General features: G+C 38.6%; 1 protein-coding gene across 6 annotated transcripts in view; it reads left to right on the forward strand.

Moving 5' to 3' along the window:
• Positions 1-19265, forward strand: part of CCSER2 (coiled-coil serine rich protein 2) — a 96960-nt gene extending 77695 nt beyond the window's left edge. For 4 of the 6 annotated variants that reach the window (XM_038140285.1, XM_038140283.1, XM_038140286.1 and 1 more), the window contains one exon: positions 14009-19265. In XM_038140285.1, the coding sequence (XP_037996213.1) occupies positions 14009-14830 (822 nt within the window). In that variant the 3' untranslated portion in view covers positions 14831-19265. Of the gene's footprint in view, positions 1-5689; positions 5775-10259; positions 10300-14008 lie in introns of all 6 variants that reach the window. The other 2 variants (XM_038140287.1, XM_038140288.1) reach the window with 2 other exon arrangements.
• Positions 19266-23412: the final 4147 nt, after the last annotated feature.

The following is a 23412-nucleotide window of genomic DNA, read 5'->3' on the forward strand; positions in this document are numbered from 1 at the left end:
GGTATCAAAATCTTCAAAATTAATGTGACTGATTATAAATTCTATATATTCTATACAAATCAGAACTGATACAATGTGTTTATTCCTCAGGAGTTTGGACCAGTCTGGGAACACAGTGATTAAGTGTTCCAAGGAATACTTTAAATGCTTAATGAAACTTCCCTAACAAACATGGTTAATGTAGTCTGTCATAAAGAATGGATGCTGGAATAAACTAGGAAACAGTGAGAGTGGAAAGCAGCTATTTCAGTTAGGAATTTAAGACCATATGAATTGCAGTAATTCAGCTGGCCATTTGAAATGGCTGCTATTTCTGATCACTTCATGGTTCTGCCACTACATAAATAAGTGGATATCATTAAACATATTCATTTTTAAAAGTCATGTTCACATAGTTTCTTTGTTATTAAATATTTCTAGGTTATGGCCCATTCTGATGTGATTATAAATTTGTCTGGTGTTCTCTTCAGGGACCACCAGTTTTTCAAAGTACTATTAGGGTTTTTTTCATATTTAAAGGAAAATATGTACATAAGTGGAAGTTGTGTAACTATAACTTAATCCTTGGAACTTAGTGTTCACATAATAAAAACTAGGGGCTGGAAAGAAATGTTTGGGAAACTTGGCTTCCTTGAAATTGATAGGTAGCTACCTATTGCCTGTCTCCTGTGTTTGTGACATGGTATTTCTTGTAAGTGTCCTGGCAGGATGCTCAAAATTTAGGTAACTTCTAGGTTAGGTTTGTGTTTTATTCTTGGTTAGCCATCCTTGGGATAAAGGCTTATAAAAATATTTGCTGGGAGGGCAGACCATGACATTTCTGAAAGGATCTCTTACAGATCTCTTATTCAGAATTCATTCCAGTTAGTGTGCATTATGATTTTACTATCACGGAAGAAAATAACCAAACCCTGGAAGAAGATAAAAATTGCCTGAAGAAATTAATGTCAATGGACAGCTCACAAGAAAGAAAAATGTGAGCATCCATTGCCACACTTGCAGGATTGTTTCTCTAATAGTAAATACTGATGTTTTTAAGACTTTGAGGGTAAAGGGGTTAGAAGTCAAGTTTTTGTTGATAAATCATTTGGTTTCTTGGGCTGGGAAGGATGTTGGCAGATGCTGAGAAGTAAATGGACAAGCAAGCAAACTGCAAAGCCCTGAATTTGGTCCAAGATACCTGCAGAAGATTCTGGCCTGTGAGGACCAGTTCCTCCTAGTTGCTGGCTGCTTTTCCACTCCCTGCCAGAGTTGATAGTATGTACAGTAAAAGCTGGGTATTTCCCCTTGGAACAGCTCACAGTGGTGAGATGAGCTTTGCTGTCTAAATGTGCATACAAGTTCATTCTTGTCTCTGCTGAAATGACAACAGAACCTGTCAGTTTGCATGGGAATGTGCATGGTCTTGTTCTTTGCTCCATCTTTTCTCTACTTTTGCACTGAGGTATTCTTTGCCTTCCTTTTGAATTTTGTTCCACTTTGTCATTCCAAAGCCTTTCATGTCAATTGTTGTGATGAACCTTTGTAATCCTTTGTTTGTCTTTGTTTACTGTTCGCCTTCTGGTTTTAGTATCTTCCTTCTCCTTAGCCTTAAACATCCTGTATGTGTCAGTGTCACAACCATTAATTTAAGCTTGCAGCTCTTGAGGTCCAGTCACTGTATGTGTTCATCTTCACAGCCAGCCTTTGTTTCTGTCACTGTCCAATGCTCTGCTGTTTGCTTCATGTTCTTATACATGTACTTGGTGAAACAAAACCATAGCTGGGCTAGGTGGTTATATTGTGCACCTGTCTCTTGTGCTGTGACTGTGCATGACATGTAAGGACTACATCGAAGAGAGATCCTTGAACCCTTCACAAGCAATTCTTGTTGGTTTTGTGTAAACCAGCACATAAAACTGGGTTGGTGAAGTTTTTCATCTGAATACTTTCAGAAAGACTATTGCATGTCAGAACTGCTTACTCATGATCTCTTTCTGGGTGCTAGGCAGTAAGAGAAGACTGCTGCAGAAACATTTTGTTTGCCTCATTAGTGAAGTCTATCACTATGGGTTTGTTCATGATATGGAGCTCTGAGTGTGTATGAGACAACTGGCAGTGCTTGGTAAGAGACAGCAAAAATCATCTCCTCATTGAAGTGCTCAGAGGCTCCGGTTGTATGGATTTAAAAAAGGATCTTTGCTGTGTTTGTATTTGTTTCTGCAGCAGAAAAGACTTTTTAAAGCAGTAGCAGTTTTGCATGTTGGTCTATCCTTTGGAAAAGAACTGGAGTGTCTGGCTGTTGGGCTAAAATGACTGTGCAGCAATAGCTCAGAAATATTTCACTTCTCCTTTTCTGGAAGAAGCAATTGCTTTTGTTCATTTGATTTCTTATTCTAAAGTTGAAATCTGCTCATAACTAGCAATGGAAAACTCTAGCCTTAGTCTTCATAGTAGCATTTAAAAGAAGAAACAGCCACCAGGTTTTCCCAGTGCAGTTAGAGTCAGAACTTCATAAAGCATTTAGTGCAACATAAAGCAGTAGTACAATTCATCAGCATCTCAGAAGAACATTTGTCCTTCTGGTTTGTAGTCTGCTCTATCTCAGCTGCTCTTATTTTGCCACTCCTGAATCTCACGTTGTTTTAAATTTGTGATTCACTTCTCTTTGGGGATGCTTTTGTTATTTCACAAATCCAGTATCTGGAAAATAAGAGGAGTGGGATTTAAGAGTAGTGGCTGGATGCACATAATAGCTGTGGGCAAGGACTGTTCAAACTGCTGTCTAACATTAAAGTCTTAGGGGGAAAAGTTGCTTCAGAAGCCAGAAGAATCCCATCAGATATTTTTTATTTGGGTTTGTTTTTTTTAATAGCAGTTGAGGTAAGTAATGTTCTCATCTTTCAATTCTAGAATTCCTTACTTATGAGTTTTATAGACATTGTAATAAATAAGTGGTGATTCAGGTTTTTCTTCTTTCATAGTTTTAGTTGGAAACTGCCACATTATCTGTGCATTTTGAAATTTTGAATATGTAGTATCATCTGAGGAGATGTGGTTTTTAGTGTATTTCTTTTTTCCTCCTCTTTCGATTTCTTGGGAACCTTAGTGCACATTTGAGTAATAGGAGATGAATATGATTTGATGTTTAAAGGAGAAAGCTTGATAAATTTGCTGGAATTTTGTACAAAAATTAATATTAAAAGGAAGTTAATTTTTTTGTAAGCCAGGCATATTTGCAGATACTTAAATCTTAATGTGCTATATCAATGGGATTGCTACATCCTTTATGATTTTTATAATCAGTTTAAGTCATAACACTCATCTTTATACATTCCCAGCGCTGTATCTGCTGATTCTTACTTTTTCAGTTGATGTTGATTTTATTGCCTTATTTGTTGTACAGTTAAACAACCCTGGTTTGTGGTATTTTTAGAAAAAAATATTTATTTATTCATTTATTACAAAAAAGAAATCTGGCATTTATTTGAAACTCACCTATATGGAGTAATGTCAACTGCAGCATTTGGGAGAAGGGGATTAAAATATGCCTGGAGACCAGTTCAGCTCAGCTGGCAAAAGATTCAAGGAAGTTACTTGCACTTTCTTCATTTGCCTCTCTAGTCAGAGCAATGGTAAAGTAGCATGAAGAATTACTGAGTTGACTGTACTTAGTGCAAGGCTTTGAAGTGCTAATATGGATGCTTAAAAATTTCTGGAACGTATCAAGACATGTAAATATTTCATTACCTTTACAATAGTGTCTTAACGGTTATGTAGCTCAGATAGCTTGTGCTTCTTTTAATCTCTTTTCAGAGAGTAAGAGGGAGAGAGAGAAAATTTTCACCTCCCTTCTTAATGTGTTAAGAATTTCAAAGAATAAAGCCCATTGCCAACTCAGATGAGTCTCTGCAAAATCAGACTTGTGCCTGGTGATAATATGCTTTCTACTATGTGAAGATTCAGTTATGTTTAGGGAATGGAAAGAATTTTTCTTGGTGTTCCAGTACCCTGACACAATTTTGGATGAAATGTGACCAAACCTGTAAAATGTTGTGGTTTTTTTGTACCATGCTATCAAAATCAAAAATGTTTGATAATTTTCTCATCAGTTATTGACTGATAAATGATGTTCCCAGGACTATTTATGTATTTAATGTATGTACCTATTCAGCTGATGCAGCACATTATATTATTTTGTCACATTGCTTGACTGAAGCTAGCACTGTTCCAGCACTTTCATGCAGCAGTCTAAAAATTGTGATCTTAATGACTGCTGATGGAGGACTGTAAGAACCCATTAGGTAATCAATACCTCCATCTAGAGATAATCAGACTGAAGAACTTGTTTCATTTTTCCCCTTAGATTTTGCTGCAATAATTGTTTTATCTCAGCTTCTGAAGAACAATAAAGGAGCCTTGTCAGGCTTTTTTCTTTTATTTTCTGTTCTAGATGAAAAGTGTTCTGACTAGCAGATTCTAAGACTTGGTTAAATGCATGTTAAGTTTCATCTTAGCAGTACTGAAACCTGGAATAGTGCTGGATAAAATCTGATTAAGTAAGGATAACTGGAAGATCAGGGAGGTTTTTAAAACTCTTCTAAGACAAATAAAAGCATAATATTTATTTATAGAAATTATGTGATGTTTGACATTGTTTTAAAAGAAGTATGGAAATCAAATACTTTATTACTTGTTCAGCTGTGGCAGTATGGTCTGCAGCAGAGAATCTGGATGGGGGGGCAAAGTGGGTTCCTGTTTTCTGTGATGGGGGTGCTGTTCAGATACCTTCAGCCTGCTGGCTCACAGGGTAGCCACAGTTAGTTGCTGTTGGTCAGGAGGTAGTGGGGCAGTCATTATTGCAGTACCAGTGTTTCAGGGCTTAGAAAAGCAGTTTTCAGCTGCGTAAATGGCAAAAGGATTGCAAATACTTAAACCTGCCCTTCTGAAATAGGAAATCAAGATTGTGTTGTTTAAGAGGGAAGTTGCAGCTTGGATTTGCAAAGGTAAGGATGTGGGAAAAAGGAAAAGTAATAAGAAAATTACTTTTTCTTCTTTTGAGAATGTAGCAACCACAGTGTGTCACACTTGTGGTGATTTGAGAGCTCTGACAGGCAAAGCCTGCACTGCATGGATCTGCACAGTACCCTGATCCTTTCATGGAAGACTCAAGCTCCAAAGCAAGGTGCAAGGAAAACAGCTCTATGTCAGCTTTTCTCTTCCACAATAAATAATACTGATGAAATTTGAGTAAAGTGGCCTCTAAAGCACCAGGACTTGCTGGAAAATTAGTTTGTATGCATTAGAAATTTTTGTTGAAAACTAAAGTTGACTGGTTTTCCACTAGATTAGAACTGAGCAAGCTACTACTTGGTGAGGCATTTCTAAAATACTTTTGAAAGCTGTATGAATACAATTTTATCATGTATTTTGAATCATGAAAAGCTCAGTTTCTGTACTCTTCTCCTAAAACTACCTAGGATAGAAATGGGTGCTTATATATTGAAAAAATGTGGAGGTATTTTGTAAGATTTCTAACTAGTTTAGGACATATGGGCTCTGGTAGCGTGAAACATTTGCTTTTACAAAGAACAACTGGAAGTATAACGATACCTTTCTGGGGGAAAAAGAATGGTGTGGCTTTTTGGTGTCTTGTTTTTCCCTGTTCTCTTTTTTTATTATACTTCTCCCCCTCTCTCTTTCTGCACAGGGTGGGTATTCTGCTCCCTCCTTCTCTCCCTGGCAGGGCTCATTCCAGGGCATCCCTCGGAGTGTTCCACCGCACCGCAGACAGAGTGAGTCTGTACCTCTCACTCATCTCCCTCACCGTGTTCCAGTAGCAGCTTCCCCTTTGCACGCACCGTTCATCTCGTAGTCTCCTCCTCTCTCAGGCAGATCTCCAGGCATACACCATAGTCTGTGCCTAACAAACCGCTTCCTTCGGCCAGCCTACGAGCAGCTGCCACTGATAGCTTTGTAACAGTTATTAAATGCCAATAGACCTCAGCAGTTCTTCAGGCAAACCCGAGTAGGCCCTTGTTTCCAGTCTTGTCTTAACATCAGTCTTGCTTGCTGCATTTCCCTGTTTTCCATGGCTGTGATGCACTCTCCTGTCCGTGTGTGTGTTCTGTTTGCTCACGCGTCCGCACGCGCGTCTGTGGGCGCGTTCACGTGAGCGCGTCGTGGTTGTACAGAAAAGTGTTGGTGGGAAAGTGTCACTTGCATTGTCTCTCACAAAAAGTTTGAACTTTTCAGAATGGCTTCCCTCAAACTAATTATTTTCCCACCCCATCTCTCGGTATTTGTTGTAAAAAGGCTTCTCTTACGTTGAAGTGGCTGTTGCACAACTTGCATGATTTATTAACGTTCCTTATGTGCTAGCTACAATGTGGGCTGATATAAGATGCATTTGTTCACTTGGCTTGGATCTGCACAACAAAAAACAATTGCTGATTTTAAAACTGTATGCTTACGTAGACATAGAGAAATGGTAAGTCTTATTTTGTGCTTTGGTATTGCATTTTGAACAGATAAGTGTTTGAAGAAATATAACTACTTCATGACGCTGAAGTTATATTTTTTAAATGTACTGTAATTTGCAAATTACAGTGTTTGCCTAGCAAAGCTCAAGAGTGTATTTGGACAAGAAATCAAAGCAAAGTAAAATTATGAAAACAAAGTAAGAATTCCAGGGCCATTGCAGAACTGAAGAGTAAGCTGCACCTTGGAGAGCTAAGCTTACGTATATTTCACACTGCAATAATCTTTACTTGTATCAATCACCAGAAAAAAATCTGATATTTTGTAAACTGTGCTCCAGATACTCTCTTGATGCTTCTGTGACAATGTTCATGTAAACAACTCATCAGGAATGCACAGCCTGTTTCATGGGCTTTTCTCTGTGCAATAAGGGATGTGCTTCATTTTCCTGTGGTGTTTGATGTGGGACTCTGTGTGTGTAATGAACATAGAACCCCAAAATCTGATGATTGTGCCTTCAGTTGCTGAGTGGAGGGGCCAGCAGTAGCACAGCCTGGGTGACTCACTGTCCTATCAACAGAGACTGACTTCAAGGAGATCAGTTTTGGATCTGAGGATCATATAAATGTTATGGTTTTGGGGCTTGGAGGGTCAGAATGGGAAGACAGTGTCCCAGCTGCCCCATGAGCCTCGGGTGTCACATCATTCACAGTGGCTGCTGTTAGCTGAAGAAGACGACTTTGCTTGCTAATCTTGCTGGTTTTCTGAGCTTCCACCTCATCTCTCACTAACAAGAGTAGCCTCTTATTTGGGATTCCATAGTAAGCTTCTATTACTAAACCAGGTTGGGTTTTTAAGTATGCATCTTATATGTTGCATTCAATTAATTGCTAGTAAAGGAAGTAAAGTTAATGAAAATGGGCCCTTGACTAGTTAACCTAAACTATAACTAATGTATTGTTTAGGAAAGTATGTTTCCACTAGTGGAGTGTTTTTAGCTTTTTTCTTAAAGCCTTAGGTTTACTCTATAGATCAACACCAGGAGTAAAAATAGAGTATGAATTAGGAGGTTCCTTATTTTTAATAAAATTCTTGAAAAATCAATGATTTATCACTGTGTGAACAGCTCTGTAAAGTAAAACATTACTGGAATGGTCACTAGTATCCTTCTTTCCCACTTGGTTCAGTGGTTTCAGTGTTCAGGTTTTGGAGCTGGTATGAAATGCCAAATATGGGGTTTTAAGGCAAATGGCGAGCTGAGCATCACCACTGTGTAGGACAGCCTGAAACACCAGTGTCCGTGTTCTTTTGCACTAATACAGAGAAGATGATGGAAACATGAAGTAGTCTCAGGTTTTGTCTGGTTGTGTTTTCTATATAGACTTGGAAGTCAGCACTTGTTTCCTAACTTCTGGATCCTGAACCTAAAATATCATCTCTGCATGTGAATTCTGCAGGTTTCTTCACTGTGCTGTTGATAGCTGATGGATACATAGATCATTTACAGGCACTGTAGATTATGAGGGTGTAAATCTGTAAACTGTTCATATTGCAGTGTATAAACAACTAAAAATAATTTCCCTCCTGCTGTACAGACAGGAAATATATCCCTGCTAAGTAATATTACACTAGTGTAGGTTTATGGCTCTAAGCACCAGTCACAATGTCAGCACACCTGCTGCTGAACTTGCCTTAGCATATCACTGCACTGCAACACACTTCAGCATATGTTTTTCACTTTTAATGACAACTAATTTTTAATACTTCCATTACTTTCATGTTTTTTCACTGCCTTGGAAACAATTCAGCAGTTTACATTTCTTAAATACTTTGATAACAGTACATTAATTTTGTCATTTTAGGAATAAAAACCAAATCATTTTGTTCCTGTAATTCCCACGTGTCTTGAACTAAACTCCTGTGTAAGAGTCATTTATTTTTCTTTTGATAATGAGATATATTTTGATGACATCTCAAACTTTGTTCAATACAGTTAAACCCTTTCAGTTTGTATTCTGGAAATGAACCAATTATGTGGCTCTAGAAATAATGATTTAGAGTACACATTGGTAAGGAAGCAATCATGAGTTTGTGTTGTAATACAAGATATTACAGCACCTTCTCTAGGCCCCTTACCCCAAGTGCTTCTCTGCACAGAAATGCTGATCAAAAAACCACTTTGTTATTCAAGCACTGAAGTTGTTGCATCTCCACTTACTGTGCACATCCTGGAAGAAGTATTTAAACTTTTTGTATGTAAGTATTACAGATAGAGATAATCTAAGCAATTCTAGTAGGTGGCACACAGCTTGTCAGCTTGTTATCACCAGAAAGAAAGCTACTCTGTGCCCAGTGACTATAAATCAGATCCAGGCTGTGCTTTTTCATGAATTTTTTTTAAACAAAGAGATGTTGCTGAAATGTTTCCAAAGCTTTATGGACCACTACAGCTTTGTAGGGTGTACAAAGTTTTCTGTTAGTAGAAACAAGCTGCTCCAGAGCATTAGCTGGGAAGTTCTGTTACAAATTATTAAAAACATCCTGGAATCATTTCATTGCTGCCTTTTTAATGTAATTATTCTTTGGTCCAAGAGTGTTCAGCTATATGAAGAAGAGTTTTTTAGGAAAAACTCCTTTCCTCCCAACTTCAGTACTTGCAGAGTCAACTACAAAAGAAAGGACTCTTGTACCTAATTAAATTTATTTTTCCAAAAAACCTCTTGATTTTGTATATGGTCGTATTTATCTGCTTGCTGCACATATATCCATATTTGTGGATGAAATACCTGCCTTGATAGTTATATATTACTTGAAGTATTTTTTCTTTTTAAAAAAAAAACATTTCCAAGTTGGGATTTCTGTACAGACTATACAGAAAGAATAATAATGCTTTGCCACATTACCAATTGTTTTACTAGCCTTATGGCTCTGGTGAATGATACTTTAAAAATACAGTTGTTTTGTGTCATTATTTGAGGTCATTCTCCATACTGCAGAATCCTGTATTTTAATGCTGAAATATGGGTATAATACAGCTAGATCAAAGGGAAAGAAGAAAAAAAAGTTCAAAAAGAAGGCATTAGCAAATGCTACAGACTTAAGGTGTGAAATGTTGATGTTTTCCAGAGCTGGAAGATGAGAGCTGTCTGGTGCAGCCTTCCAGCAGGGCTGTGTCTGCACAGGCCAAGGCTTGAAATGACAGCTTATCCTGTGCCAAGGCAGTGGGAGGAGGGATGGCAGAACTGATGAGGAAATGAAAAAGTTACATAGCAGAGTTGGTGACCCTTCCCTTCCACCCCTTTCCAAAAAGAACCTGTAGTAGTCTCTTGCAACTTGTGAGTGAGTTGCTAGGAAGATTGAGTTATGAAAAATGAGGGCAATGTGATCCAAGGATGGAGTGCTGTGCCTTTAGTGACCTTGCTATTCAGGGTTAGATATTGAACATACATATGCATGGATGCAAAGATTTTTCTTTTATACAGTTTTAATAATACACTCAAATTCTAGTTGCAGTATTTGGAGTATAAAAGATTAACTGCTAAAAACCTTGAAGTTGTAGGAGCAAAGGTATTCCATGCAGGTCTTGCTGTAAATGTTTTTGTACTGCATTACTTAAATACTGTTGCTTCCTTTGTTTCTTGAAGGAGGATTAAAAACCAATGGGGGACACGGTAATTGCAATTGAAATGGTGAAAAGTTGCAGTTCTGTCATGGCAATTGCTCATTGTTTTGTCTTGGTCCTCTGACATCATTGTCCTTGTCTTTTTCTTGTCTCTGCTTTCCATTATGCCATTGGCAAGGAGTTGAGAAGTTAGTCCATTACTTCTGTGATAAAGCGTGGTACAGTACAACTTCAGATTTATTCCCATCTCTCCTTCACGCATTTTCACTGTTGGGTTTTTTTCTTTGCCCTGTGCATGATGCATGTCTGTGGGAGATGTGCATGCAGTTCTCAGATTTTCCATTGCATCGCTTCCCTCCTTCCTCAAGACACTGCAGGGAGAAAATGACTTTATTTCATTTTACAAGGTATTATAAAGGGAATCATGATGGGGGATCAAGATAACCAAAGCAAAACTGAAGGGAATTTTCAGCTAATGAATGAATATCACTGTCATGACCACATTTTTAACTTCTTTAACAGTCATTTAACTTCTTAAGCAGTACAACATGATGTTTCAGTTTTCCAGCACAAAGCTAATACAACCTCAGTAGTTTGATAACTGTACAATAGTGGTAATCCTTGTCGTGGATGTCGTCTTTCTCTGGATGATGTAACAGCCAGTTTTACTTGAGAGAAATAATGGAAAAATCTGTTAGGCTAACGAAGTAGGGAGTGAAAATCTTTCTTTCTTGAGTAATTTTGATTAGCACATCAGTATTTGGAAAGCTTTGAAGCTCTTGCCAGTACAGAAAAATCAGTTTCTTTGTGGAGAAAGCAGCACATGCACAGAGCACGTTGTCAAATGTACTTTCAGTTTGAGGAGGACTAAGTGTCTTCAGTTCCATTGTACTTGAAATGTTTGAGTCCAACTTTGCATTTTAGGAGCATTCCAAAGGAGTGCAGGTGTTGGTCTACCTGCACGTTTTCTTCATGGGACACAACTAGAAGTCTGGTAGCATGGTAGTCTATTCCAAATCATGGTCTGTCCCACCCCAGAAATATTACCAGAAGTGCACTCAAAACAATGCAGATGAAACCCTATTTTAGGACTTGTGTGAAATGAAATACTATGCCTGGAAGGCAGAACGGTTCTTTATCTATTTCTCCTCCTTCATGTGATGGAATTCACCAAGTACTTCAGTCTTTCAGCTGGCTTATTGTTTTAACCAGTAACATGGTCAGAATTTCACAGACTTTCTTTGTAAAAGGAGAGCTTGTATTTAGGACAAAGATATGAGTTGTGGGTGACAATAATGTCAGTGTTGGATGCCTTGTGAACTGTTACATGCATATTTTGCAAGTGGCATTTTGCTGCTTTTAGTGTCACTTTGAATGTTAATGCATGTGGAAATTTAATATTAAAATCTGTCATTGTGATGATTAGACAGATCTTGAGTAGAAATACACAATTACAAAGCAGTACAGTATTTAAAACAAGAGATCAAAGATGACACCAGAGCTTTAGTGTCCTCATAATTCTGAGCACGTAGCCATTTTCTACCTTAGTATCACCAACTTTCTGGGTAATATGCTTCTTAGACCTTTTAAGGTTATGAAGGATAATGAGGAAAACATATATTTGGCTATTTTTATATGTAAAATGCAACATTGCCTGAAGGGAACAGCTCAAATACTACCTAGCCTTTGTCAGAAGACTTCAAAATAGCATTATTGAAACCTTGATGGCTTTGTTGTACTTCAGATGTGTTTGTGTTTAACTCTACTTTTCATACAAATTTATCTTCTTCTGCAATTTACCAGTTTTTGAATTTTGCTGATTAGTATTGCTGGAATTATTTGATATTAAGTCAGAATTTCTGTTTATTAGATTTTATGTTTACGTGTGTTTTTGAAGAGTAGCATTTAAAAACCCTTTCTAGCTCCTAGAGGGAGAAAAACTTTCCGACAATTATTTTTCCACGTTTGACACAATACTGTGGGCTATAAATGTTTTAATTTCTTTTTAATTCAAGTAAGATTAGAAAATATGATTTATTTGTTGTAGTATTTGCATGGGAATCGAGTACATATTGCTTTGGTTTCTGCATTCATTAGCAGTTTTGGTTTTGCAGGTGAGATCTCAAATCAGTAAATCATTTTGGCTAACATCTGGCTGTCAGCTCCTAGACGGGAAGGATAATAACTTCTGTAATAAACACTGGAAAATGGAAAAAATATCTGGAGGACTAATTTTATTTAAGCTGTAATTCTCTCAGTGTATGCAATTACTCCTTGTGTTTAGCATTTCCTTCCTGTAGGATTATATGGTTAAGAAGGATTTACAAAGTTCAGCTAGTGTTGGGTAACATAAGGAATAATGTTTTTGACACCATTTTGGAGGCTTTTTTGCCTTTTTTAAAAATCTTTCCCCTCTTTCCAAAACATTCATGTTCTGATTGCTCAGGATATTTGCCTTACATGTCTATCACTGACATATTTTCTTACAAGATAACTGTTATATTCTAGAGGGAAAAACTGCCCATAAATAAAAAATAGACTGAGAAACCTTGATTTTCTTCTCATTAACCTTTAATTTTTTTTCTCTTGATGAGGAATTTTGAGGATTCAGTTTTCAGTAGTAATCCTGCCAGGGAAAAGATGAAAAGTCTAAAGAGTCCTGAATGGGCTATGGCCCTAAATGTGTTACAGGAATCTGCCATGCACAGCAATCATTGCATTCTTCCTACTGATTCAAAGAAGAGCTAAAAAGACCAGACAAATAATGGGTTTTCTCTTTGGAACTTGTGAATAATTCAGGAGAGTGACTAAAATGACACTTTTTAGTCAAATCTCCCAAACACAAACATTGCTTCTTTTTCATTTACTCTATTTCACTAGTAAACAGAATAAGCCTGTTTACTGTGTACATGCAACCTGTCAGCTGGTAGGAATCCAGGTAGTTGAGTGATGACTACTTGGTAGGAGTTCAGTTCCCCTCTTTTGTAAAGAAAATAAGAAAATTAATCCAAACCTGCTAAAACTGTAGTTTAGGTTTTAATAGATTTTGGGTTTTGCCACGAATTGCAGAATTTTTAGTAATGCTTCCAAGATCTGTCTCCAAGCTGCAGGTCTAGGATGTATTGTGAAGCTAGTACACCATTAATCTTTTAAGTCTCTTTACAGGGCAGAGCAAAGAGAATAGAAATTACTCAGAAGAGGTACTGGCATTTCTCTTGTCTGATGCGTGTCTGATTAGATTGTATCTTCTGATAAAATGTAAAATCTTCTACAGTTCTCTTTATCCCATGGCTATCAGTGTGGTAGAGTGTGGTCGCTGCTTTCACATGAACTCTGTTTCTTTATCAGCCCATTCAAAATCAGTTCAAGATAAAACAGTTACCTAAGCTTAGTCAGTAGTCAGATTAGCACAGACTTCCACCAGGCTTTCTGGCCTCAGTAAGGCAAGGAAATGGCCTTCTAAGTCCAGGTGGTCCATCCAACTCCTTTCCTGCCTGTGCAGTGAAAGGGTTGGGGTAGTTGAGGTCAGTATGCAGTGAGCAGAAATTAAATCTGGACACAGCTGTTGTGCTGGGTTAAGCACTTGGTTAGAACTGATCTGCACCGACGTTAATTCTCGCTCTGTCCTGCAGATTTGGGTGAAACCATCAACCATGCCTTCTTCATCTTTCCTTTTTAAGCCGGTCGGTTTCCTTTTTGTCTTTATGTTGTTGTTTATTTCAGTGCTGGTATATTTTTTTCCACTTCAGTTACGAGTTCCATTTGTGTGCGTCCCATGACTCATCCTGTTTTGCTGAAGTCAAAGTTTTGATTTAAAAACCCAGATATACAGCCCTTACCAAGCATCCAATCGGCTCACGTTGGATTCTGAGAGTATCTGGTGTCTTCTGTGCCTAATATATTCTTGTATTATTTTCTCTTTAACAGCCTCAAGTACTACAGCCTTCCAGCAGCCTTCCCAATTCCACAGACCTCGCCCAGGGAAAACTAATAAAAACTCCACATATCGAGGCCCACAGTGAATATCCTAAACCAGATCTGCATGACAATAGAAATCATCAGAATCGAAATGCTGCAAACGTCTCTCTCCCAAATAGCCTGAATGACGTAAACTCTTCAACAAGTGTTCAGTTAAACACAAAAGATGAAAATGCATCATATTTGGACAATTTGAAAAACAAAACCACTGAAGACCCTGGAGAGGTGGCTGGTAATAAGAAAGGTACATTACCGCCTCGTTCCCACTTTCAGACCTCTGCACGAGCTGATGCTCCGGAGGTGCAGACTGGATTACCTGTGAAAGGTCAACCCTCATTCACAAACCAGGCTTCTCAGCCAAAGACTTCGAGAATCGTGAAACCCCCAACTGCTTTAGTGCCTCCTACCATGGCCGTTCCCGTACGATCTGCAGATCACTCCGCTGCTTCCAAGGAACGTGAGCTTCTACCACTGAGTAGCTCGACCCAGCCACAGCCTACATCTGGGCAGGATAACCTAAAGGGTAAACAGAGTCAGAAAGTGTCTAAACTTCGCCCACCAACTACGTCCTTCGTCAAATCCAAGCAAGTGAGCAGTCAGAAATCCACACCAGTACCTCCAGAGCCTCAGAACACCTCCCTGAAGTCTAACATCCCAAGGCCACCAGTCCAGAGAAAGGAGAACGTGCAGATGCACTCGACTGGTGCGCACCCCGGGGACAGCGTGCCCTCCGGTCGGCATTCCCGCCTCCCGAAACCAAAGACACACTGAGGCCGTCCCACACCTCACCGCCCGATGCCACGCCGTGTCCCACTTCCCCTGTTGTGACTGCCTTGGAGCCTGCTGTACCTGCGGCCTGCAAATCCTGAGTCACTGTTCCAGCATCTTCATTAGAGTTTGCATTCTCCATCTTGCTGTGTTCTGAGGCTGATGTTACGAGCTGTGCAGTTTCTCTTGAGAGTGCTTTATTTTATCGTTGGTCTGTAATAAAGATGGTATTGCAATCTTTGTAATTAAGCAAATACTTAAGTCTGTGACGACCACAAATGCCAGAATGCTGCACTATTTATTTCAGGATGGCAGAAATTATTTCTTACCTCTGTTTGAGTTATTAGACAATGAAATTGCTGTTCTGTTGAACTTCTTGGTTCTGAATACTCGTTAGGTCAGAGTGGTAGAAAGTTAGACTGACTAGCAGATGTTTTATTGGCCATAATTCTGACTCTGTATTCCAGAGGCCTATGCAAAAATCCTTGTATTTATCATTCTCTCAAGACTGACATATTTAATGTTATTTAATCTCATGGGTTGGGTGGGTTGTGTTGTTTTGTTTTGCTGTAATCTGAAGTAGCTCTGTTCTTTATTTATCCTGTTTTCACTGTTCACAGACATTAGGCAGATTTCACAGGGTGAAACGAATCTTCTCGCTTAAACATCCTCGTTTGTTAAATGATTGTGGTATGTTTTTATTGTGTTGAATAGACACATTACTGGGTAGATTCTTGAAATGCAGTGCTAAGGATGTTTGTCCAAACCTTCCAATGCAGGCTCTTAGGAATTGTTAAGTAGGGAGCCTCTGGGAATAAGGGGTCCAGAACACCTATGTTGAGGTTGCACAACATGCATTTTAATTAATATTTTAAACTTTTATTGTTCTGCTTGTATTTATTGATTTCTGCTTAATATTGAAAGGCTCTGAAGTACCTGACTTGAAATTTTGCACAAACTTTGCCATATGTGTAAGAATTTGAAACTATTTTACAGAATAAAACTTATATTAAAAATGCAACTATTTTTTAAAAAGGAAAAAAATTACCTCCACTTATTTGCTTTGAGCAATCCTATTATGTCCTAATCCAGAGCTGGTACTCTTAAGAGTTTTTCAAAGATGTGTTATTTTGGGGTTTTTGTAATTTTTCTTTTTTTTCTTTTTCTTTTTTTTTTTTTTTTGGTAATTTTTTTTTGTAATTTTTGAAGAAATGCATAACTGGTAAGGAGCTTCTTGGGGAAATTAGGCAGAAAAAAATTTACATTTTTGTGCTCTCTAGGAGAAGTATTTTTTCTGAAAGTAGTCTTGGTGTACTCTGGGACCATGACACGAATGATGCAAGTAACATGTGCGCATATCCAGTGAAGCTTTCCAGAAATTTGATGTTATGTCCCATCTCCAATTCTTCTCATCTTTCCCATGACTCTCTTGGATGTTACTGGTTTTAGGTTTTTTTCCCTGTTCTCAAATTGGTTTTAAAATCAGCAGCAGAAGGCTGCTGCAACAATTTGGCCCAAAATCTGTTCCTGAAGAGCACATAATGTCAGTAAAATGCAACACAGTGTTAGTTTGTTCTAGGCTCTGGCTGTAGGACATTGACATATTACAGTATTTTCTTTGAGAGAATTCAAGTGAGTAGGTGTAGACATTTCATAAATGAATTCAATATCCAGCTCCTATAATATAAGCCCTTTAACTGGGGGTATCCTGATGGATACCTCAGTTGGGTGAAGGAAAAAAGAGTCATCTCACCTGAGTTTTCAGTACATCATTGATATTCAAGAATTATTTTGGATTTCTTAAACTGTAATTTTATTTAACTGAAGATAGAGCAGAAAAGTGAAAAGTTTGGGGAGGGAAATGGGTAGGGGGAGATTCTTTTTCTGAACTACTCAGATCAGTCTGAAATAAGGGACCTGCAGGACCTTCTGTGAACTGAGGTGATGACAATGTAAGCAAGATATAACAAGAGAAATAATGTTAATTGTTATAGTTGGTATAGGATCAGAAACCACAACTTGAGATTGCAGTAACAATAATGCTCTGGTAATAATTTATTTCCATGAAAAGCATTGAATTAGTGGTATTTAGTGTATGTATTTACTTTCAATAAGAAAATAAAACTCACTTTTTATATTCCCCAAAACTAGCTCCTGGCAGCTAACTGTGTTTCTCAGGAGTTTAAAGACTGCTGAGGGAATGATCAGATTCCTGGTTCATTTTCTGGTCCATATAGATTTCTATGGAAGGTGTGTTTTTTAAGTTTACTTTCCTTGAAGAGAAGCTGATTTTATTGTTTGTGTTGTATATGATTTTGTGTAAAAATACAATTTTCACCTAATGTTATTGACAGAAATTCATCATCTTCTGCTTCGTATTCTGGAGGTATCGCCAGCCTGATTTAGTGATGTTTCAATTTTTATGTTTACATTTAAAAGTATAGATATCTATACCTTTATTCATATCTGCACCTTTACTGAAAATTAAAGAGATAATCAAAGCAAATTAAGCAAAGAGTATCGAGATGATCAAGGTTTTCATTAAAAAGACAGTTCCTAATTTTTTCTTTCCAGAAGAAAATCTTATATTTATATGGGCGTGTATATATGTATTAAAGGAACATAAGTAGCTTATAGTCCTTTTTTATAGCATTTCCCCATTTTGTTCTGACAGGTTAGTGAGACACTGAGCTGGAGCCAGCAGGATTTGATCATGGATGAGACAGATGCTAGCCTGGCTTGTGTTGGTGTTCAGCTGCTAACCTCACATCCCTCTAGGACAACTGCATGGTTGGGCTCTTCAGACTTTACCAGGGAAGGCTCTGTTGCACGTATAGTAAGTCCAGAGTATGGCAAAGCCTGTCACGAGATGGGCAGCTGGGAGAGAAGTGGTGAAGTGAGGTTTGAAGCTTCACCTCAGTGTAAGATGGGGTTTGGGGAGTGATGGATGAGAGGGCACTCAGAGTGCTTGGCAAATGGGATTAAGTGAGTATTTTCAGGTGTCATATCTACCTTATGCAAGGTGCAGATATATCATCAGTACTGGTGCAGATTATCCAAAATGTGTACATTTAAGTATTTGATAACTTCAGGGTTTTTTTTTTTTAGGTTTATAAAACTGATTTATTGCCATTTTTTTTGTTTTGATTTCTCATTCTTTTGTGCAATATTCACAAAAGTATTAAACTGCTGTTCAGTATATGTGTACAGAGGCAATTACTCGTTTTAACAAGTGAATAAACACAAAAGAAAAGAACAGAATTGCACTTTAAATGAGCTTTATTGCTTGGAGTTGTGCCTAAAATAATCTAGATGCCTCCTGCTGTGTGTGGCTTTTGTTTGAAACAAATTTCCCCGGTAGTGTTGCTGTTTCCAAGGTATTTTCACATCACTTTCACAGGATCGATATGCACTCGAGCATGTTTAAAAGCATTCATATAGTGTACTGAGTTTTTGTTGTGCAATGACTTTAATTTAACCGTGGAATTCTAACACTGATGATACAGCCAGATCATTATTACCTTCCCCTTCCCTGAAGCTAGCACTTCCTACTGCCAATCAAAGCCAATGGCAAAATTTCCATAGGACTAGCATAGCTCTTAAAGAATAATGGTCCCAGAATATGGTTGTGAGAAAAGAAGTGCAATATTATCTCTCCAACTTTCTCAAAATAATTACAAAGGCCCTGAAAATCCAAAACGACACAATTTTGATAGAGTTGGGGAAAAAAAAGGGGTTCCTCAGCTTTCCATTTTACAGCAGTGAGAGTAGGCATAGCAACTAGACTGCATTATAGGTCAGTACAGTTCATTTCAGCCTTGATCTACATGCTGATTTGTTGTAACAATGCCTGAAAACTGAATACCATTTGCGTGATTTCCTTTGTTTGCATGTCACAGCCATATGCACATTCTAAAGTGTCATACTGGGGTAGGTTGCATGTTGGGGGGGAAGTATTTCTGGTTTTGCACAGCACATAATCCTCTTAATATGGACATTTTCTTGCTGTACAAATGGAAATCAGTTCTTGAACTGGGCTTCCGTAGCTGTTCCTTATCTCATTACAGAGGCTTTTTCTGAGCAGAGTGGATTTAATGTGACCCTGGTGGTAGGGCTCAGTGCAGTCATCTTACAACTGCTTTCAAGGAAATTCAGTCACTGTTATGGTAAAGCTGCTCACTGCCTACTAATTGCAAAAGCACCACCATAAAACCAACATCATTCCTGTGTAGCAAAATCTTCAATTCAATTCAATACTAGCTAAAACAAGAGGTACCCTTACTATCTGCTTTGTTGTTCTTGGTTTTTTAACCCAGGCCAGAGTAAATATTGTATATTGGAATTTGCTTGTAAAGTTGATTAAAGAACCTGTATGTAAAAATTCTTTCCTCAATGTTGCTCTAGTGAATAAAAATAAAAGTCATAATTCTAATAAGTATCTCTTTCTCTTGACTAATCATGTCTGTGCTTTTTCAAGTCATTGTGCAAAATGCAGTGAAGGGCAGAAAATCTGGAGGGACAGGGAGATCAGGCTTACATTTACAAAGAATTTTTTTTCTTAGAATTGTCTTTCTCCAACAGAAATGGCAGGCTTTTAGCATGAGACTGTTATTAAAGGGAGAAAGAAAAGGAGGGGAAACAAAGTCTAAGAAGAGCTAAAGATTTTAATGTGTTGATTTCAGATGAACATGGACTGACATGGTTGATTCTTACAGGTATGTTATGGCACCTATAGTGCAGTTAAGACAACTATTAAATACTCTTCCTAAGTATTTAACGAGTTAAAATCTTTATCATAAGATAGTTTGAGAGAGTTATTTCCCCACATAAGTCCAAATGAATACAACATGTGCAAGTAAGTATGCAAGTCCTAATTGTATGTCAGTATTTTGCCCATGGTTTGAATGTTTTGCTGTTCTTGAGATGAAAGGAAATCTGCTCCATTAATTAATCTGACCTATTTCAGTAGATGGAAGTTCAAGTTTGAAATTATGATCAAAAAGCGAGGAAAATCCTGTAGTTTGAAATAAGAACATTTAAAATATACTGCAGGCAGGCACTTGTAATCTTTAACCTAATGTTAGCTTCAAGATGGCCTTTGAAAATTTGCATGGATTTTGGGGGTGGAAAGAACTGCACAGGGTTTCCAAGTTCAAACCAAGAAGGAAGGAAGGGAGTGAGAATGAATCTTCCTCCTGTAGTCCTCCTGGGTGAGTGTGCTCTTTGTTACTTGTGGCCCAGAGTGTGTTACTGTGATGTCTAATCCTTATCAATGTGATCATCAGGTGTTAAACAGCTGATGCAATGACTATGGAAACAGTGTCCCTAAAAGCTGTGATTGACAGCTTCCCCGTCTTCCTCCTCCAGAGGCAAAGGCTTCCTCCATCTGCTGCAGTCCAAACTGAGAACAGTGGTTTCCTGACTCTGGAGCAGAGCTGCTTTATTGCTGTTGGGCAGAATGTTACACGTGGGGAGAAGGTGAGAGAGGGTGGGACATTTTAAACATTTCCCTTCCTTTGCAACCCTGAATGAACACCCCTGGCAATTTCCCTTTGACAGAAATGTCTGGGGTTTTTATGAGCACCATTCAATACACCTGAACCACAAGACAATATCAAACTATTTGTAACATTAACCAGATTTATGCAGTTGTTGCTTGCCCTTATGGGTAATGGGTATTAGTTTGCCCTTTTGGGTTATGGGTATTAGCTGCTGTTTCAACAATAATTGGCTTGTAGTGGAAGGCACTAAACATAAATGCTTCAGCTCAGATATTTAGTGCTAATCAGTCAATCTGAAAGCTAAAAGGGTGGGGTTCTGTTAGGATTTCTAATAGTTTTCTCTGAAGCCCCAGGCAGTAAGAGCTCTTGGGTAGCCCACTGCAGGCTCACTCCAAGTCCTCACTGAAAACACAGTATGAGTTCTTAGTAAGATGCTGAAGGCAGAAGTAATTGACCAGCAACTCTGTTTTAAGAAGGATTTTGAATATGATTATTCCAAAGCAGAGGACAATCTGAAAACTTCTGAGCTGTTTAAAATGGTTCACTCTGTCACAGGCTCTGAGAATCTCTTCAGTTGCCTAAAGTGTTTCATGACACAGGTTGGTTTTTAAAGCCTGTTACAGTGCAAGCCCCTGAAACAGTCCTAGATGAGAGGTGTTTAAAACCAGCTGTACACATGAGATATTCCAAGTTACTTCACTTTGATTTGGTTTGGGTTTTTATCTGAAAATTCCATAGAAATGCAGCAATCTGGGAGAAGCATTTAGGTTTCAGTGGAGCTTCACATTCGACAACATATGGTTCTCAGCACCTCTCCACTCAAAACAATGATTTAGATTTTATTTTGAAGAGACGTGGTAACATCATTATCTTGGGTGCTACGGTTAGAGGCACCCTTGAAAAGCAGCCTGTGCATTCCCTCATTTGCTCATGATATCAGAGCACCCTTTGTGTGCACAGTGGTCAGTCTAGGGGTGGTAAATATACTAATTTAGCTATATCAGAAGCATATGTATATAAAACCTATGAGCCTTTAAAGACTTGGATCATTTGGTGTGATAGGTTTCAATGCTTAGTAATACAAAAATCCAGCTATTCCCACAATTCCATCTTAATTGCTACTCAGTTTGACAAACTGTACTAATTATCCCACGCTACCTTTAATCTCTCTGCCTTAGTGTCTTCATAAATAAAATCAGAATTGTACTGGTGTTAGCAAAGTCAATGCTTGCAAGCTTCTATGCTGACAGCATGAAAAAAATTCCCTGAGGAAACAAATCCACCCTTATTTTCTTGAACACTTTATTAATCTTCCTGAATTTGCCTGCTCAGGAGTCTTTATTTTTATTTTTTTTTAAGTAATTCCTTGCATGCAAGTTTTGTGGACCTTGTTGAGACTCTTTGATTAGATCCAGTGAATTTCCATCTTTTAAGAGTTCCATGGCAGTTATTTGCAGGAATTCATGAAGTGTAAATGAGAGGGAATGGTTTCTCTGTGTGAGTTACATACAGCACAGCAAACAAGTTCTCTGAAGCTCTGTAAGGAAGTCCTCATGGAAATCTGTGCCCCAAACAGCACTGGCAGTCTCAGGGGGTGGTAGAAACCTGTGGCCCCATCTTCCAGGAGGATCCCTAAGGTGTTCATCACGTTTATGCAAACAATTGTGAGTTTGTGGGATTCTTCCTTTTTAATTCCACCCACCTTTGGCCACGTGATTCCTGTCCCTGAGACTGCAGCAGGCAGCTCTGAGCACAGCCCTGCTTTACAGTTCTCTGCTGTGTAGTTTCTGAGGGTTGTCACTGTGTTTTCCTGTCCCCCAGTGGTGAGGCAGCAGCCCCCAGTCACAGGGGACAGCCCCTTGTGAGAGCTGCTGGATCAGGCAGGAGGAGGGAAGCAGTTATTACCACAGGACACAGCGGAAGGGTGTCAGGCTGAGCTGAGCTGCCAGCATCTGAGCTTATGTTTCTACAAAGTCTGATGTTCAAACCATATGCTTATAAGCTGTTGCAGATCTGGAATTCCCATGCAGGAAGCCTAATGATGCACAAGCTCTCTGCCAGTTGTGCTCCTGTGCTTTTCATCCCAGCATTCAATTCCCGACTTCAAAGGAATTAGTTAAGATCTGTTCATGAGCATTATATTAACAGCTGTTAAAAGCTCTGTGTGTGGCATTTCTGGCACATACAGGTCACTGAAAAAATACTCTATGTTTGGAGTTTGGAGGCATGAAAAATACATATTTCCTTTAAAATGCTCTTCTAATGACACTTTTTTGAGCTGCTTTGAAGGTGTTCATTTTCTCAAGGGATTATCTTGGTGAGTTCTTATTCTGCCAAGTAATATTGTCTGATTTCACAGAAATTTATTTGTTTTAAAGGGAAAAAAGGGTCATGGAGGTTATTTCAGAGAGCTGTGTTACACTTCTTATGTTGCTGACACAGAAGATCACTGCATCATTTCTTCTATATGTTTTCTTGTGTCCTATCCTGCAATGTGCTAGTGCAGGAGCAAACTAGCAAATTTGAGGAGAGGTGTTAGAAACACACTTATGGCTACATGATGAATGTTATAGAAGGGCTTTTCAGCTGTTACTGTAGATAGGAGCATGGGTCTATGTGTGTGCTAAGTGCTCTAAACAAAGTACCAACTGCCCAGGCCTTAGCAAACATGTTTTAGGAAGTGTCTGAAGGGTTAACCCCAAAATCTGATAGTATACGTTTTTTTTGTTAAAGCACTTGGAGTGCGACTAACAGAAGACAAGAATTAGTATTATTGCTTTAATTGCAAATTCATAGCAGGCAGGTGGGTGACAGTGAGCAAGATGAAATACTTTGTGTGGGGAAAACCCCATGGAGAAATCCTCCCGTGCGTTCCCTTTCTCTTCAGGTCAGCCCAAAGCCAGCTGGTGTTTGCAGCAGCCGGTTCCTGCGCAGGCTGCTGTGACAGCAGAGGGCAGTGCAATGCAAGCAGCCAGCCCTGCCAGCTCCTGTCCCCGTGTGTCGCATGCCTTCCCAGCCACAGATAGGGCTCTACCAGCTCCTGTCCCCGTGTGTCGCATGCCTTCCTAGCTACACGTGGGGCTC

This window comes from Motacilla alba, chromosome 6, assembly GCF_015832195.1.
Source record: "Motacilla alba alba isolate MOTALB_02 chromosome 6, Motacilla_alba_V1.0_pri, whole genome shotgun sequence".
Lineage (NCBI taxonomy): Eukaryota > Metazoa > Chordata > Aves > Passeriformes > Motacillidae > Motacilla > Motacilla alba.